This window comes from Podarcis raffonei, chromosome 18 (assembly GCF_027172205.1).
Source record: "Podarcis raffonei isolate rPodRaf1 chromosome 18, rPodRaf1.pri, whole genome shotgun sequence".
NCBI classification, from domain to species: Eukaryota; Metazoa; Chordata; class Lepidosauria; order Squamata; family Lacertidae; genus Podarcis; species Podarcis raffonei.
The window spans coordinates 12282168-12297453 of NC_070619.1; the positions used below are offsets into that span (position 1 = coordinate 12282168).

Below are 15286 nucleotides of genomic sequence, written 5' to 3' on the forward strand. Positions count from 1 at the left end.
CCAGGTTTCCCCCCCCTTTGATTTTTTTGGGGGGCCCCAAGAGAGGGGGGCCTCAAGCTAGAGCTTTAGCTTATACGTAAATACGGCACTGTAACGAATATGGATTTAGTGCTGAAATTGTACCATAGGGCACAGGGGTGTGGGGTTTGGAATAAGAGGTGCTCCCTTCCTTGAATCGGACAGGGAGCAGCAGCAGTGTTCAGGGGAATGACAGACCGCTTGCTGGTTTTTTTGAAACTCTGGAGAGTTTGAGATTTCTGGCCGGCCAGATCAGCTGCAGAACGAGCGGAGGAATGTTTCTCTGGCATTTCGGACTCTTTCTAGGTCATCGGCAAATGCGTTTTGGTGGGGAGATGGGAGGAGAGGCTCTGCTGATTGCATCAGAAGGTGGTTCCACCCAGTGGGGTTGGCATTGCTGCTGCTGGAAACTATTTTCCGCGAGAGACTTGAGAAATGATTCCCAAATACTGGCTATCTTCAGGCAAATAAACGCTGCCGTAGCTGCTGCCTAGCACAGCCTCCCTGGGGAAAAAGGGACCCCCGATTTAATGTGTGTCCTGCTTTTCACGGTTCCACTTACTGAATAGTGCCAACAAGGCCCTTATTGACTTTTGGAAGGCTCAAACAAGACTAAAACCACACCTGCCTTTGATTTGGAGGCAGTTGTCTAAGCCTGAGAAACAGTAGGAAGGCAAAAACATGGATGGGGGCCCTTGAACTAAAATCAGAAGCCAGAAAGTTGGTGCATGCACCCATTTTCTTTTTTTGCAGTGTTAACACTTTTTATAAAATGGATTGAGGGGCTCCTGTGTCTGTTTCCTTTAGCCTCTGTCCTTTTCAAACATGCAAGCGAGTTTGTGTGTTTCAGGCCAAGGCTGATGTTGACTTAGCCACACCTGAAGCTGGCTCTGCCCAAAGTTCCACGTTTAAGAACAGCAATGAGGATAGGTTCATGTAAAGGGAGTCATTTGCCTTTTGCTCAAAAATATGTTTGTTTGCCTCTTTGGACAGAGAGACGCTGTTTTTCTGTGTTTTTAATTTTCTTCGGGAGCAGATTTGGTTTTAAAATGTTTAACGAGTCCTCATGCACTGGGCTTTCCTAGTCAAAAGCCGAGGGGAGGAAAAGCAATGCATTTCGATTGTTGGTTTAATAAAAACGATGCAAATAGGCGTTATATGTCTTGGCAGCTGTCACTAGTCATGTTCTAGGAAGAAGGGGAAACGCCCTCAAATGCAGGACAGCAGTCAGGAGGAGGAGAACAGATGAGCTGGCGGTAAATAAAGCAAAACACATTAACCGTTTAGTCACAGAATCCTGATCAAACCAAACGTTTTGTATATGGCCTCCCTTGCCTTTATTTAAGATAGAGTCAGATACATTGTTTAAATATGTGATAATATAATGGAAAATGGAGATTTTCAGCAGGTAAAGAACAGCGGCCATTTACTTGAAGCTGTAAGATCCAGATGTTCAATCTACTTTAAAACGCAAGTTTAATTGAACCAGTTACAGAAGGTTGTGCCGAACAAGGTCTCCAGTCCGGAAACTGTCCCATCTGCTGAGTTTGTGCCCTTTTAGGAAAACGAGACAGGCCTGGGGAGTTGGGGAGAAGCAAAACCAAAATGGCTCATTTGGTCCAGCTGACTTTTGGGATGTCGTAATGTTCTGTCAAGGTGTCCAGGTGCCGATTGAAATCCTAGGATGGGAAAGGAGAGAGAGATGGAAAACCAAGGCAACCGAAGCGACTTCAATCATCTCGGAATATATTTTTAAACCCACGTTTAATTATATATGCCTGCCTACTTCAGGGAAGCCTGATCAATACTAACGGAAGGCAGATTAGCCCGGCGTTCCAGTTAGTCGGCCACGGCAAGAAAGCATCGCTTGCCGGGCACATCGCTGCAAGCACACTGGTTAGATTTGACAGCAATTCGGAGCCCCGCTTGCAGCCCAAATCTGGCTATAAGAACAGGATTTGTCAGGGGAAAAAGAGGACGCCGATTTTCACAAAATGTGCAAAGTTAGAAATTGCTTCTATACAAAATGCATTGCAGAGGGGGAGACCGTGGGCAAGGAATTACCGGTCTGCTGGCTAGACGCTAATTTTAAGGACCCAGCCTGCCAAACAGAAGGGGAACAAAGGGCACACAGTCACCCTAAGGCAAAGATGGAGACTGGGAAATTCTCTCTCCTGACATTTGTGATGACAACCTGGGGGGAAACCCCTAACACCCCCACCTCTCTCTTCTTCAAACCTTGGCCCAGTAGACCTGAAGGAGCGTCTCCACCCCGGACACCGGGGTCCCTCTCCCGAGGGCCTTCTGGCGGTTCCCTCCCTGCGAGAAGTGAGGTTACAGGGAACCAGGCAGAGGGCCTTCTCGGTGGTGGCGTCCTCCCAGCAGATGTCAAGGAAATAAACAACTATCTAACTTTTAGGAGACATCTGAAGGCAGTCCTGTTTAGTTAAGTTTTTAATGAGCGATGTTTTATTGTGTTTTTAATATTCTAGTGGCTGGGGAGGCCTGGCCAGATGGGCGGGGTATAAGTAAGAAATTATTATAGTTATTTGAGCAGTACACAGAGGAGGCCACAGAGCTTGGAAGTCAGGGATGACATGCTTTGCATGCAGAAGGTCCCTGGTTCCACGATGTGGCCGAAGGACTCGGGCAGTAAGTGTTAACAAAGAGACAGACCTTCTCTGCCTACACAGCAGAGTCTTTGCAGTCCTTCCTCTCTGCTTGCTGCTGCGGGATCCCTCACCTCTTTGCGTCCCCGTTCCTCCCACCCTTCCCTTCGCACAGGAAAACCATTCCCCAGAACCTCTTGTCAGAGCAAGCGTGCTTAAGGCAGCATCTCTCCCTTGGGGCAGCGACTCACCTCGACTCTCTGCTTGTGGGTTTTGGATGCTTTCTTCAGGATCCTCTCGATTTGCTGCAGGGCAGGGGGGAAAAGAGAAGCGGTTACTTTTGTCCCTCCTCAGCCCATCTCCCCTGTGTTGTAGGAATTCTAAGGTCTTATATATGTAAAATAAATGTTCATAAATGTACAAGGCAAACGCATACCTAAGTATATAAACCACGAGTCTGAAATAGTACAGGAGAGCAATCCTGAAGCCGTTTGGACTCTCCCAAATTGACCTCAAATATTTCTCTGCAAGGAGGAAGGAAATGGGAAAAAACTTTCCAATTGCCTTTTTACTGTAGGGGCTTACGCCTCCCTGTAAATACAGTCTGGCAAGTATCTGTTCAGCTGAGCACACTCTCAATATGCGTAAGAGATTTGGGAACTGAGTATTTACCACCTCCAAGGAATGGCCAGGCTACCCAGAAAAGGGAATTGATAAGGCATGATCAGGTATCCTGGCAGACAGGAGAGAAGCAACACACTCCCATTTCTGCTGGGGACCCCCTCTTTCTGTGGTGTATGCGTGATGTTTTGGGGCTGGTCTTGAGCTACAGGGGAGTCTATATAGGGGTTTGTGCACCATTGTTCTGGGTTCCTCCAGAATGTGGGGAGTGAGGATCCTGTTGCAACAGTTTAATAAAGACCAGGCTTACTATTGGCTTTGCTTCTCACTATTCTCTGCTTGGCCTCTGTTGTTTTCTCCTACCGACTCTATATGGGCTCTTGGGTACCCCATAAAGGGAGCCGTATTTTTCTTATAACACCTGCTTCTGAGTGAAGCAGCTGAGGGGTGCGGAGAAACTGCCCCCCCTTGCTTGCTTCCGGCAAGCACCCACCCGCTTCTCCTGCATCTTCTCGTAGGCCAGCTGCGCGGGGGTCCTCTTGTCCAGCGCCCGCTTTTCCTCCTCCTCCTCCTCCTGCATCTTGCTGCTCACGATCTGGTCCACGATCTTGCTTTTCTCCTTATCTTTCTTTTTCTTCCTGCAAAGAGAAAAAAGCCATCTAGCTTGGCGGCCACCCCCTTCCCTCCCGTGGCAGGGAGTTCCGCAGGCTCCCTCCCCGCGCTTGCGCACAAGCGCTTTGTAAGCCCTAAGGGCCTTCTAGCCCGCTCGTCCCCAAGTAGCAGGAAGTCCCTCCCGCGCGACCGGAATTTCCCTTCTAGGAGGCTCCCGGGGGCGTCTCGCTCTCCCTCTCACCGCTTCCCCGCGGGGGACACCCCGACGCCGCCCTTCAGGCGCAGAGGTCCCCGCTGGACGGCCTCGTACTCCGACATCCTCCTCCGCCTCGGCCTCCTTCCTTCCAGCAGCTCCGGCCACCACTTCCGGGTGCCGACATAAACTTCCGGGGCAAATGGAGGGAGGGGGGTGCCGCCGGAATGAACTTCCGGGGCAAATGAGCAAGGGCCGTCGAGCATGGACTTCCGTTGGAGAGGGGAAGTGAGAGGGACAGCCTAGAGCGGCTTCCGGGGTTTCCTCGCCGTAGAGAAACTAAATACGCTTCTGCCGCGCCAGGAGTCTCTCTCCAGACACACTACGCATGCGTAACTGTCGCGGTGCTCGCCGGGAACTATAGCCAATGCGCATGCGCATTACATTTATTACTTCCAACGCGTTTTGCCGCGCCGGGAAGCCTCCAGACGCACCGCGCATGCGTGGACTCCGCGGTGCTCGCCGGGAACTCTAGCGAGGTGCATGCGCGTTACATTTATTACTTCCTCCCAACGCGTTTTGCCGCGCCGGGAGGCTCTCCAGACGCAATGCGCATGCCTGGCTGCCGCGGTGCACGCCGGGAAATAAATGCGTATTATATTGATTACTTCTCCAGACGCACCGCGCATGCGTAGACCCCGCGGTGCTCGCCGGGAGCTGGTGTGGTGCGGCGCACGCGCGTTTCCCCCTTCCTTCCTTCCTCGGGCGCGTCTGGCTTGGGTCATGGCGTCGGGCAGCGGGGACTTCGCGTCGGGGGGTCGCCTGGACCCCGGGGCCCTGATGGAGCAGGTCAAGGTGCAGATCGCCGTGGCCAACGCGCAGGAGCTGCTGCAGGTGAGGGGAAAGGGAGGGAGGGAACGGGGCGGTCCCATGAGGGGCTCTGGGAGCCCAGTAAGAGAGCCGAGGGGTCTCAAATCCCCCCTCCAAAAAGGTTGGTGGGCATCGCCATTCCAATTGGCTTTTGAGCTGTTTTTTTTAAAAAGGAAATCTAAGCTGTTTATTATTATTGTTGTTGAAGAATGAGTATTTATACCCAGCCGGATGACTCCCTGGTCATCAAGAATAGTAATAATAATTAGCATTAGTATAAATACTAGTATTAGTACCCCATCCAGCTAACTCCCCGGTCATTAATAATAAGAATGATATTGATATTATTATTATTTTTTATTTATACCCCAGCCACCCCGGGGCAGCTTCTGACCCCGTATCACCCTAATTTTATTATTCCAACCGCTTCCCCAGCCACTCTGGGTGGCTTACAGCATATATATACAGTGGTACCTTGGCTTACATATGCTTCAGGTTATGTACGCTTCAGGTTACAGACTCCGCTAACCCAGAAATAGTACCTCGGGTTAAGAACTTTGCTTCAGGATGAGAACAGAAATTGCGTGGCGGCGGCAGCAGGAGGCCCCATTAGCTAAAGTGGTGCTTCAGGTTAAGAAATATTTCAGGTTAAGAACAGAATTAAGTTCTTAACCCGAGGTACCACTGTATTAATTTATACCCTGCCCACCTGGTTGGGTTTGCCCAGCCACTCTGGGTGGCTTCCAGCAAAATATTATAGTACAAAAATTCATCAAATATTAGAAGTGTCCCTAAACACTTTACGGGGGGTGGGGGCAGGACCTCAAACAATCGAGTATTTTCAATGCTTTTTTAAAAAAATGTTTTTTTATTAAATGTTTTCTTGGTTTGCAAAAGTACATGGACTTTCAAAAGTACATGGGCTTTTCTGTAATGGCATCCCCTCCACCCCGTCCTGGGATGGACTGCGCAAGGCAGGGCTCACCTGCCTCTTCTCCCCCCCCCCCAAATATTTTATTCAGGCCTGGCCCCCTGCTGCAAGCAGCTCTTGCTTGTCCCTGCCTCCGGAAGAGAAGTGGAGCTGGGCAGGCGACCAACTTCTGGGGGGGGCTCTAGTAGGTGCCCTGACTATGACACCCAACGGAAGGCAAGAGGTGGGGAGGGGCAGGTTTTGGTGGCGCATGGGGTGCCCCTGAAATTTGAGACGCTAATAGAATATGGATATATAGAAAAAGATTCTAGATTTCAAATAGAAATAATAAATAATGAACATAAAAACTTATCCAAAATGTATAAAATATTGTTGGAATGGCATACAAAAGATGAAGAAGTAAAATCAGTTATGATAAAATGGGCCAGGGATATTGGACATAATATACAATTTGATGATTGGATAAAACTTTGGAAGGATGGTATTAAATTTACCGCATGCACTGCATTAAAGGAAAATGTTATGAAAATGATATACAGATGGTACATTACACCAGTAAAATTAGCAAAAATGTACAAAACATGTAAGAAATGTTGGAAATGTAAAGAAAAGGACGGTACATTTTTTCATATGTGGTGGGAATGTAAGAAGGTGAAAAGCTTCTGGGAGATGATATATAATGAGTTGAAAAAAATGTTGAAATATACATTTGTTAAAAAACCAGAGGCTTTTCTTTTAGGAATAATAGGGAATGAAATAAATAGAAAGGACTACAAAATTTTCCAGTATGCAGTGACAGCGGCAAGAATACTATTGGCCCAGAATTGGAAACAAGAACAAATACCAACGTTGGAGGAATGGAGAACAAAGCTGATGGACTATGCAGAACTTGATAAGCTGACAGGGAAGATTAGATATCAGCGAGATCAAAGTTTCATCGAGGACTGGAAAAAATTAATAGATTATTGGGAAAGTATAAGTGATAACGAAATAACGTTAGTGGCATTAAAAGAAGCTCTGTAACAGATTAAGAAATATTGCAAAAAAGTAGAATATAAGATGGGGGTAAGAATAAAGGTAATATGAAATTGGGAAATGTGTACTAAAAAATTAGAATTCGAATGATTATCAGAGAAGCTGAAGGAAGTCAAAAAATTGGCAATGTATTACAATTTGTTAATGTGAAATGATTGTATGGAAAAATTAATAAAATATATTTAAAAAAAAAAAAAAAGAAATTTGAGACGCTAATGTCCGCCACTGTTAACCCTGTCTCTGTTCTTCCATTCAAACTTTTCCTTTTTCCCTCCTTTGCAGAGGATGACGGACAAATGTTTCCGAAAGTGCATTGGGAAGCCCGGGAGCTCCCTCGACAACTCCGAGCAGGTGAGGCTAGCCGCCCGTCTTCCCTTCCTTCCTTCCTTCCTTCCAGCCTTCCTTCCTTCCCTCTTTTTCCTTCCTTCTTTCCCTCCCTCCCTCCCTTTTTCTTTTCTTTTCCTTCCCCCTTCCCTCTTCCCTCCCTTTCTTTTTTCCTTCTTTTTCTTTCTCTTCTGCCTCCCTTCCCTCCTTCTCCCTTCTCTTTATTTCTTCCTTCCCTCTCTTCCCTCCCTTTCTGCTTTTTCCTTCCTTCTTTTTCTTTCTCTTCTCCTTCCTTCTCTCCCTCCCTCCCTTTTTTTCCTTCCTCCTTCCTCCCTCCCTCCCTTCCCTTCTCTCTCTCTTCCCCATTTCTTTCTTTCATATACCACCCCCCTATACCCAGGGGTCTCAGGGCGGTTCACAGAATAAAATCAAGATCTCAAACCGCAAGATTTGTAATTAAATTAAAAACAGCAACCCAATAGCCCCCCCCCATTACTCAGCTGGTGGGCTGGAGGCTTCCCCCCCCAGCCCCCAGTGATGGAGACTTGCAGCCTTCTCCTCTTTCCTGACCACCCTCTCCTTTTCCTCTCCCTTCTCAGAAATGCGTCGCGATGTGCATGGACCGCTATATGGATGCCTGGAACACCGTCTCGAGGGCCTACAACTCCCGGCTGCAGAGGGAGAGAGCCAACATGTGATGGGGGGCAGTGGGGCTGCTGAGGAGCCCCACCATGGACTTGGCCGAGGGACCTATCCTGGCCTCCCAGCAAGGTGGTTTAATTAGGGCGGGCAGGATTTTGGTCCGGGTGGCAGGAAATAAAATGACAGACCTGTGGCACCGCCTCCTGGCAGTCTTCGTTTTTGTGCCCTGGCAAGGTCTAGGCGCTCGGCAGAATGTCAGGATCCCAGGGGTCACCTAATTGAAAAGCAGTTTAAAATATCTGGACCAGGGGACTAGGTTTCCGAGCGCAATTCAAAGTGTTGGTGCTGACCTTAAAAGCCCTAAACGGCCTTGGCCAAGTAGACCTGAAGGAGCGTCTCCACCCCGGACACCGGGGTCCATCTCTTGAGGGCCTTCTGGCAGTTCCCTCCCTGCGAGAAGTGATTTTGCAGGGAAACAGGCAGAGGGCCTTCTTAGTGGTGGCACCCTCCCGTCAGATTTCAAGGAGATAAACAACTGTCTGACTTTTAGAAGACACCTGAAGGCATCCCTGTTTAGGGAAGTTTTTAATGTTTGGTTTTTTAAATAGTCTGCTGGAAGTCGCTCAGAGTGGCTGCGAAACCCAGCCAGATGGGCAGGGCATTAATAATAATAATAATAATAATAATAATAATAATAATAATAATAAAGTTGGGCAGAGGAATCCATCTTCCCAGACCTTCCCAGATAGCAATTGGAGCCCCACTGAAGGCAACCAGAGGTTTGCCAGATGTTCCCCGTCACAAACTCAAGTAGCATCTCACACAAGCTTTTGTTTTCTCTAAAAAAATAGATTTATTCATTTGTGTATCGAGGCATTGTGCAACTTCTATCACAGGAGTGTCTAGAATCATCGCCAAGAGCACACCAGGAGCAGATTTCAGGTGCCTTTTTTTCCGTGTCTGTGAAAGGAATCGGTGAGCTTCGTGGCCCCCACAAAGCGACGCGAGGAAAGGGGTGGGTGTGTTAAAATCTGCTACCAAAAATAAAACAAAATCAGTGCTTTTAAGCCGGCTGCGTGATCCAGCCTGATAGAAATGTCTTAGGGGGCTCCAACGGCACCCCTGACCATTCGTAGATTTGGGGATTCAGCAGGAAATCATTGAGAGTTATTCTGACTTTTTTTTTCTACTAGTCTTGATACAGTTATCCAAAACACATCCCAGAGACAGAAAAAGAGAGATAGATAGAGAGAAACCCATTAGGAAACTTCCCGTGTCTTGATTTCTTGATCCGCATGCTTTCTCCCCAAAGCAACCCCCTCCCCACACCGCAAACAGGCGGTGCGTTTTCCGTCTGGCAGGCGCGACGGGAGGGGGAAACGGCGTTTCCTCCGGCGCGGGAGAGTCCGTCGTGGAAAGAAGCCCCTTCCTCGGTTCCGTTCCAGCAAATGCAGTGGGTTGCGTTGGTGGGGTCAGAGCCAGACAGGGAGAACGGAAGAAGGAGCCTCTTGCAAGCAGGCACGGCCCAGGAAGCTTGAGCAGAGGCTCGCAGTAAGGCTGCCCCACCTCAGAGGAGGGTGCATCGGAAAAAGCTGGTTTTCTTCTGTAGCTCGGGGGTGATCTTCACCCCCTGGCTGCTGCCTTGAGGGCTGTTGCCTTCCTGTGAATGCAAAAGGACCACGGGAGGGTTATTCAGGTGGGCTTTGGTTTCAACCTGTTTCCCCCCCTCCGCTGCAAACTCAGCTGGACCTGCAGGTCAAACTCTGGCCTGGGGAGGGAGCAGGGCAATGGCGCCCAGCAGACCCGGGCTCTGTGCTCCTAGCAACTCCAAAGGCCGCGACCTCAAAGCTCATTTTGCTCCCTCCCCTCCTGCCGCATTATATAACTTTTTTAAAAATAGTATGTTTATTACGCGTCCATTTTATATATTTAAATACATCCTCATTTTACTTTTGGGCTCTATGCTCCTAGCAACTCCAAAGGCCTCAACCTCAAAGTTCATTTCGCCCCCTCCCCTCCTGCCGCATTATAGAATTATTTTAAAAAATAATATTTTTATTACACTTCCATTTTAAATATTTAAATACATCCTTATTTTCCATTTTACTTTTTGTTTGTATGAGCTTAGCGACTTCCCTCCCACCCAGCTCATGGCTTTCCCAGTTCAATTTTTACACCAAAGCAATTATACATTTTCCTTTTCACTCATTCAACCTATCTACATTTTTTACAAAAAGGCATTAACCATTATCATCACAAGCCGCCTTACAACCCTGCTGGCATTGTTAACTGTTTACGGTAGTGCATTATAAAACCCTTTGCCACCTGTCCTCCTCAACCCAACTAGTTTCTTATACAACACTGAACAAGTTAATACTCTTTCATGTATTTGATGGTTTGTGCGCGCGCACACACACACACAGTTCTCAAACGCCTTGGTACTCAAACAACTTGGAACCCAAGCACCCCAAACCCCTTTTTTGTTATTGTGGGAGTAGATCGCAGTCTCTTGAGAGTTGGACATGCCTGGTTTAGCGGTTAAGAGTGCCGTACTAGGACATGGGAGACCAGCGCTGAAATCTCCCACTCGACCCTGAAGCAGACTTGGACCAATCAATTCCCCTCAGCCTAACCAGCACCAGACAGTTGTTGGGATTAAATGAGGAAGGGGAGCCTTGAGCTCCTTGCAGAAGGAGAGATATAAACGCAACAAATAAACCTACGTTCTAGCCAAGGCGACTCACCAGTTTCTTGTCCATTTTCGCCTTGATGTCTCTGGCGAGAGTGAAAAACGCCTGAAATTTAAAACGGGGAAATAGAAAAAATATATATATAAATGTGAAAATGATCGGACGAGGCCTGCCTCTGGAGAGCCGTAGCTCACGCTGCTCTCCTGGCGCTCACGCCAAAATGCAAAGCCAAAGACTCGAGGGAGGTTAGGCGGAGGGGGCAATTGGCTCTTTGGTGTCCCCAAATGGCCCTTGTGACCTGTCACAACACACCACCGATTGTTGCACAATGTCCCCCGTCATCTGCAAGAGAAGCAGCAGCGGGCCAGACATCTGCAAATTAGGATTGTAGACCAGGAGAGGGAGAAATGCTTGGGCTTGGCAGCTGTTTTTGCAGCGGGTCACCCGTTTTGCAGATTTGCTGCCATGCTGATCAGGATTGGAAGGGCTTGTGCTTAAGAGATTCTGCCTGGGGGACCTGGCCCCAGGCGTCCTTTCACCCTTCGGACCGGACAAAAAGGTTTCCGGGAAAGAGGTTCAGGAAGGCAGGGCTGCCACTCACGTTCTCTATGTTGATGTTTGCCTTGGCGCTGGTTTCCATGAACTTGATGCCGAAGCTGCTGGCCAGCTGAACGAGAAAAAAAATGGGGAGAGGTCTCTGGTCAGTTACACAGGTGGGCCCTGAACACAGGGACCAGCATCTTCCTTGAGAAACACAGTTCTAAAAAAAATTCCATTCCTGACTCCAATATACAGTGAGGGAAAAAGTATTTGATTCCCCTGCTAAATTTGCCCGTTTGCCCTCTGATGAAAGAAATGATCAGTCCATAATTTTAATGGTAGGTTTATTGTAGCTGTGAGAGACAGAATAAACTTGGGTCTCAACTTCTTTGGGACAACAATTTGGCCAGTAGACCTAAAGGAGCATCTCCACCCCGGGGTCCCTCTCCCGAGGGCCTTCTGGCGGTTCCCTCCCTGCGAGAAGTGAGGTTACAGGGAACCAAGCAGAGGGCCTTCTCAGTGGTGGTGCCTGCCCTGTGGAATGCCCTCCCTTCAGATGTCAAGGCAATAAACAACTATATGACTTTTGAAGGCAGATTCCCTGTTTAGGGAAGTTTTGATCTTTTATTTTTTAATATTCTGTTGGGAGCTGCCCAGAGTGGCTGGGGAAACCCAGCCAGATGGACGGGGTATAAAAAATAAATAATAATAATAATAATAATAATAATAATAATAATAATAATAATAATTCCTGTTCTGATGCCTCAATGAAACGGTGTTTCCTTGTCTCTCTCTGTTCTGCTTGTCAGCTCCCTCGACACCCCCCCTTGCCTTTCCGGTGACACACGACCGGCTAATCTCTGGACGCCAGAAACTTCCCTCACCTTCTCTCCTTGCTCTCGGGAGACCTGGCGCTTGTGGTTCATGTCGCACTTGTTTCCGAGGATCATTTTTTCCACATCTGGAGACGCATGCTGCGGGGGGGGGGGGGGGAGAGCGCAGTGGTGAGAAAAAAGAGACACGGCCTGGTGGGCACCCAGAGCTGGTGGCTGAGATGCCGACACAGCGCTTCTCCTCCCGCTCTGTCGGAGGGAAAAGGCCTTTCACAGGCCCCCTCCTAGCCGATGAAACTTTCACTGCACTTCAAACGCTTGCAAAAAAACCCCACAGTGCCATGCCGCTCATTCGGAACAAAGCAGAAGCGTTCCGTGTTAGTTGCAGAACTGGGCGACGGCAGAGCAGGGACCGTGGCAAGCGCCGCCGCAAGATGCGTTCCCCGGAGGGGTTTGCCAGCCGGGACGAGCGAGCAGAAGGGCTGGCTCACCGTTCAATACCTTCTAGAGGGCAATGGTCCTCTCCCACAGCGGATCCTGCAAGAAACCGCACCTCTGAGAAGCAGACTTTATGGAGCAACAAGAGGAGCCTCCTGTGAGCGTCCGAGAACAGAAGTAGCCCATTTCAAATGCTCCTTCCCCCCAAAACCCGAAGCCTTCCTGCTAGGAATTATGGGAAATGAAATCCCCCAAAAGTTCTGGAGAGTCTTTATGTATGTTACAGTGCTGCCAGATTTCTAGTCGCAAAAGGCTGGGAGGGAGAGGATATCCCATCTAAGGCGTCAGGCAAAAATGTTCCTTTTTAACCAAGTCTTTGGTTGACCTGGTCAACATCCATTTTAAAATGTGGCTCTTTTTTGGGGGGGGTGTATTATTGGGTTATTGCTTTTATTTTGATTTTTTATTTTGTGATCTTTTTTGTGAACCGCCCTGAGACCTCTGGGTATAGGGCGGTATATTAATTCAATAAAATAACAGCAACAGCAGAGAGAGGCTTCTTTCTACCTCTGGTCTTGACTGACATTGTTCCCACCCAGCTTTCGTGTCCACGGATATACACCACGACTTCCACAAAAGCAACTCTCTTCTGCGGCAGCTTCTGTGGCTGGTATTCAGAAACAGACAGCCTCCGACCACAGAGACAGAGCAGCGGGAGAACATACCTCTTCAATGTTTCTGACCCAGTTCCGAATGTTTTCAAACGACTTCTCGTTGGTGATGTCGTACACCAGCATAATGCCCTAAAGAGCAGAAACGGGGAGAGGGTGCATCTTATGGTCAGGTGCATTTATGGGGTATAAATATGGTATATAAAAAAGAGGTCAGCAATGACCCGAGTCAAAAGGAGACCAGCACTGAGTCAAAGGGAGAAGGAGCGTCCCCACCCCCATTGTTCAGCCTGGACACTGAGATCCAGCTCTGAGTGCCTTCTGACGGTTCCCTCATTGCGAGAAGTGAGGTTGCAGGGAACCAGACAGAGGGCCTTCTTGGTAGTGGTGCCCACCCTGTGGAACATGTGAAGGAAATAAGTAGCTATCCTATCTTTAAAAGACATCTGAAGGCAGCCCTGTTTAGGGAAGTTTTTAATATTTAATGCTGTATTGTTTTTAACACTTGATTGGGAGCTGCCCAGAGTGGCTGGGGAAACTCAGCCAGATGGGCGGGGTATAAATAATAAATTATTATTATTATTATTACCCACCATGGCTCCTCTGTAGTAAGCTGTCGTGATCGTCCGGAAGCGTTCCTGCCCAGCAGTGTCCCTGGAGGAAAGGCACAAGAAGAGAAATGACGACAACAGCTAGGCAGGGCCCCCGCCGCCTTGCCCTCAAGTTACGTGGGCCAAGAAGCTCTAGCGTGCCGGGAGAAGGCCCAGGAGGTTAGGGTGCTGCTGCTGGTGCCGCGCCATTTTGGGATGTTCTGCGTTCTTCCTGCCACGGCAGCAGCATAAGCTGTGCCACTGCTCTACCACTGCAGTGGCCTTGTCAGGGATCGTCCATAGGCTTGCCACCAGTGTCAGGGGCACTGCCCCTTCCTTGTAGGAGTCTCAGGGACTCGCCCCACCCTTTCTTAACAAACTGGAAAGGATAACTTCCTGGGCTGCCTTACCAGATCTGCAGCTTAATCTTCTTGCCATCGAGCTCTATTGTCCGGATCTTGAAATCGATTCCTGCACAGAGAAGACCGCCCGCCAGTTAACAGGTGGCACTTGACAGCTGACAATTATTGACAGCTGACCATTAGGTCCAGTCATGGCCGACTCTGGGGTTGCGGCGCTCATCTCGCTTTACTGGCCGAGGGAGCCGGTGTACAGCTTCCGGGTCATGTGGCCAGCAGGACTAAGCCGCTTCTGGCAAACCAGAGCAGCACACGGAAACGCCGTTTACCTTTATCTATTGATCTACTTGCACTTTGAGGTGCTTTTGAACTGCTAGGTTGGCAGGAGCAGGGACCGAGCAACGGGAGCTCACCCCGTCATTGCAGGGATTCGAACCGCCAACCTTCTGATCGGCAAGTCCTAGGCTCTGTGGTTTAACCCACAGCGCCACATATTAAGCTCTCTGTCTCCTTTTTTCCTGCCCCCTGGAACTCTGTTTATTTTCCTCCCGTCTTTCCCCGCAAGGTGCTTCCACCCGGAGGAGGGGAAGCCAAGGTGGGGTTTCAGCCCCAGAGGTGTTTCCTGCACTGTCAGCTGCAGGCTATTATTATTATGGGGTGTCAACTGCATTATTATTCTTTCGGGGGGGGGTGTCAGCTGCAGGTTATTATTATTTTTAGGGAGGTGTCAGCTGCATTATTCTTTTGGGGGGTGTCAGCTGGAGCCTCCCCCCCCCCGAAATAAGCCCTGGCGGGGGTTCCCTTCCGGGTCCTCCCCCCAACCCCGCGAGGTCGGCCTGCCATCTCCGGGGGGAGGGGGCGCTCCGCGGTTGCCATGGCGACGGAGAGGGGGCAGGGGCGGGCGCACCGATGGTGGAGATGAAGGTGGCGTTGAAGGCGTCCTCGCTGAAGCGGAAGAGCGCGCACGTCTTCCCCACCCCGGAGTCGCCGATCAGCAGCAGCTTGAAGAGGTAGTCGTAGGTCTTCGCCATGTTCCTCAGGCCGGGAAGCGGCGGCCGCGGGTGGCGATAGGCCCGCCGGGGTGCCCGTCCGCGGGGCGGGGAGGCTCCCATTGGAGGAGGCCGGCGGAACTCCCGCCTCTCGCCGAGGCCCGGGGATCCCATTGGTGCCACGTCAGCAACGTCCGTTGAAGGCGACGTCATGACGCGCGCGCCGAGAGAGAGGGAGAGCGCCTCTCTAATATCTACGTCATGACGCGCGCGCCGAAAGAGAGAGGGTCGCTCTAGCCGTACGTCACGACCCGCGCGCTG

The 15286-nt window shown here is 49.6% G+C and overlaps 3 protein-coding genes across 4 annotated transcripts; 1 reads left to right on the top strand and 2 right to left on the bottom strand.

Moving 5' to 3' along the window:
• Window positions 1-1315: 1315 nt before the first annotated feature.
• On the bottom strand, window positions 1316-7282 carry FAM32A (family with sequence similarity 32 member A). Of its 2 annotated transcripts, XM_053372386.1 has the most exons (5): window positions 7274-7282; window positions 4102-4186; window positions 3742-3886; window positions 2879-2932; window positions 1316-1697 (listed from the first exon to the last, which is right to left on the bottom strand). In XM_053372386.1, exons 2-5 carry the CDS (start codon window positions 4176-4178, stop codon window positions 1629-1631), a joined length of 345 nt encoding a protein of 114 aa, XP_053228361.1. In that variant the 5' UTR covers window positions 4179-4186; window positions 7274-7282; the 3' UTR covers window positions 1316-1628. The 2 variants fall into 2 exon arrangements, with proteins under 2 accessions (XP_053228361.1, XP_053228360.1); XM_053372385.1 differs by lacking the exon at window positions 7274-7282 and having other exon boundaries at window positions 4102-4238.
• Window positions 4824-8048, top strand: TIMM13 (translocase of inner mitochondrial membrane 13). Its single transcript, XM_053372387.1, has 3 exons — window positions 4824-4947; window positions 7172-7240; window positions 7813-8048. Exons 1-3 carry the CDS (start codon window positions 4837-4839, stop codon window positions 7909-7911), a joined length of 279 nt encoding a protein of 92 aa, XP_053228362.1. The 5' UTR covers window positions 4824-4836; the 3' UTR covers window positions 7912-8048.
• Window positions 8049-8683: 635 nt separating this feature from the next.
• RAB8A (RAB8A, member RAS oncogene family) lies at window positions 8684-15061 on the bottom strand. The gene is made up of 8 exons (XM_053372384.1): window positions 14884-15061; window positions 14028-14088; window positions 13621-13681; window positions 13082-13159; window positions 11970-12059; window positions 11147-11212; window positions 10600-10650; window positions 8684-9515 (listed from the first exon to the last, which is right to left on the bottom strand). The coding sequence occupies exons 1-8, from the start codon at window positions 15005-15007 to the stop codon at window positions 9423-9425; spliced, it is 624 nt and encodes a 207-aa protein (XP_053228359.1). The 5' UTR covers window positions 15008-15061; the 3' UTR covers window positions 8684-9422.
• Between the last annotated feature and the right edge of the window lie 225 nt (window positions 15062-15286).

Excerpts from the sequence above, each read along its gene's own strand:
- FAM32A (XM_053372386.1), bottom strand. The coding sequence starts at position 4,178 with ATGTCGGAGTACGAGGCCGTCCAGCGGGGACCTCTGCGCCTGAAGGGC. Across the intron at positions 3,887-4,101 it reads GTGTCCCCCGCGGGGAAGCG|GAAGAAAAAGAAAGATAAGG; the intron begins GTGAGAGGGAGA and ends TTCTCTTTGCAG. Across the intron at positions 2,933-3,741 it reads AGAAGATGCAGGAGAAGCGG|CAAATCGAGAGGATCCTGAA; the intron begins GTGGGTGCTTGC and ends CCTGCCCTGCAG.
- TIMM13 (XM_053372387.1), top strand. The coding sequence starts at position 4,837 with ATGGCGTCGGGCAGCGGGGACTTCGCGTCGGGGGGTCGCCTGGACCCC. Across the intron at positions 4,948-7,171 it reads ACGCGCAGGAGCTGCTGCAG|AGGATGACGGACAAATGTTT; the intron begins GTGAGGGGAAAG and ends CCTCCTTTGCAG. Across the intron at positions 7,241-7,812 it reads CCCTCGACAACTCCGAGCAG|AAATGCGTCGCGATGTGCAT; the intron begins GTGAGGCTAGCC and ends CTCCCTTCTCAG.
- RAB8A (XM_053372384.1), bottom strand. The coding sequence starts at position 15,007 with ATGGCGAAGACCTACGACTACCTCTTCAAGCTGCTGCTGATCGGCGAC. Across the intron at positions 14,089-14,883 it reads CACCTTCATCTCCACCATCG|GAATCGATTTCAAGATCCGG; the intron begins GTGCGCCCGCCC and ends TTCTCTGTGCAG. Across the intron at positions 10,651-11,146 it reads CAAACATCAACATAGAGAAC|GCGTTTTTCACTCTCGCCAG; the intron begins GTGAGTGGCAGC and ends TTTAAATTTCAG.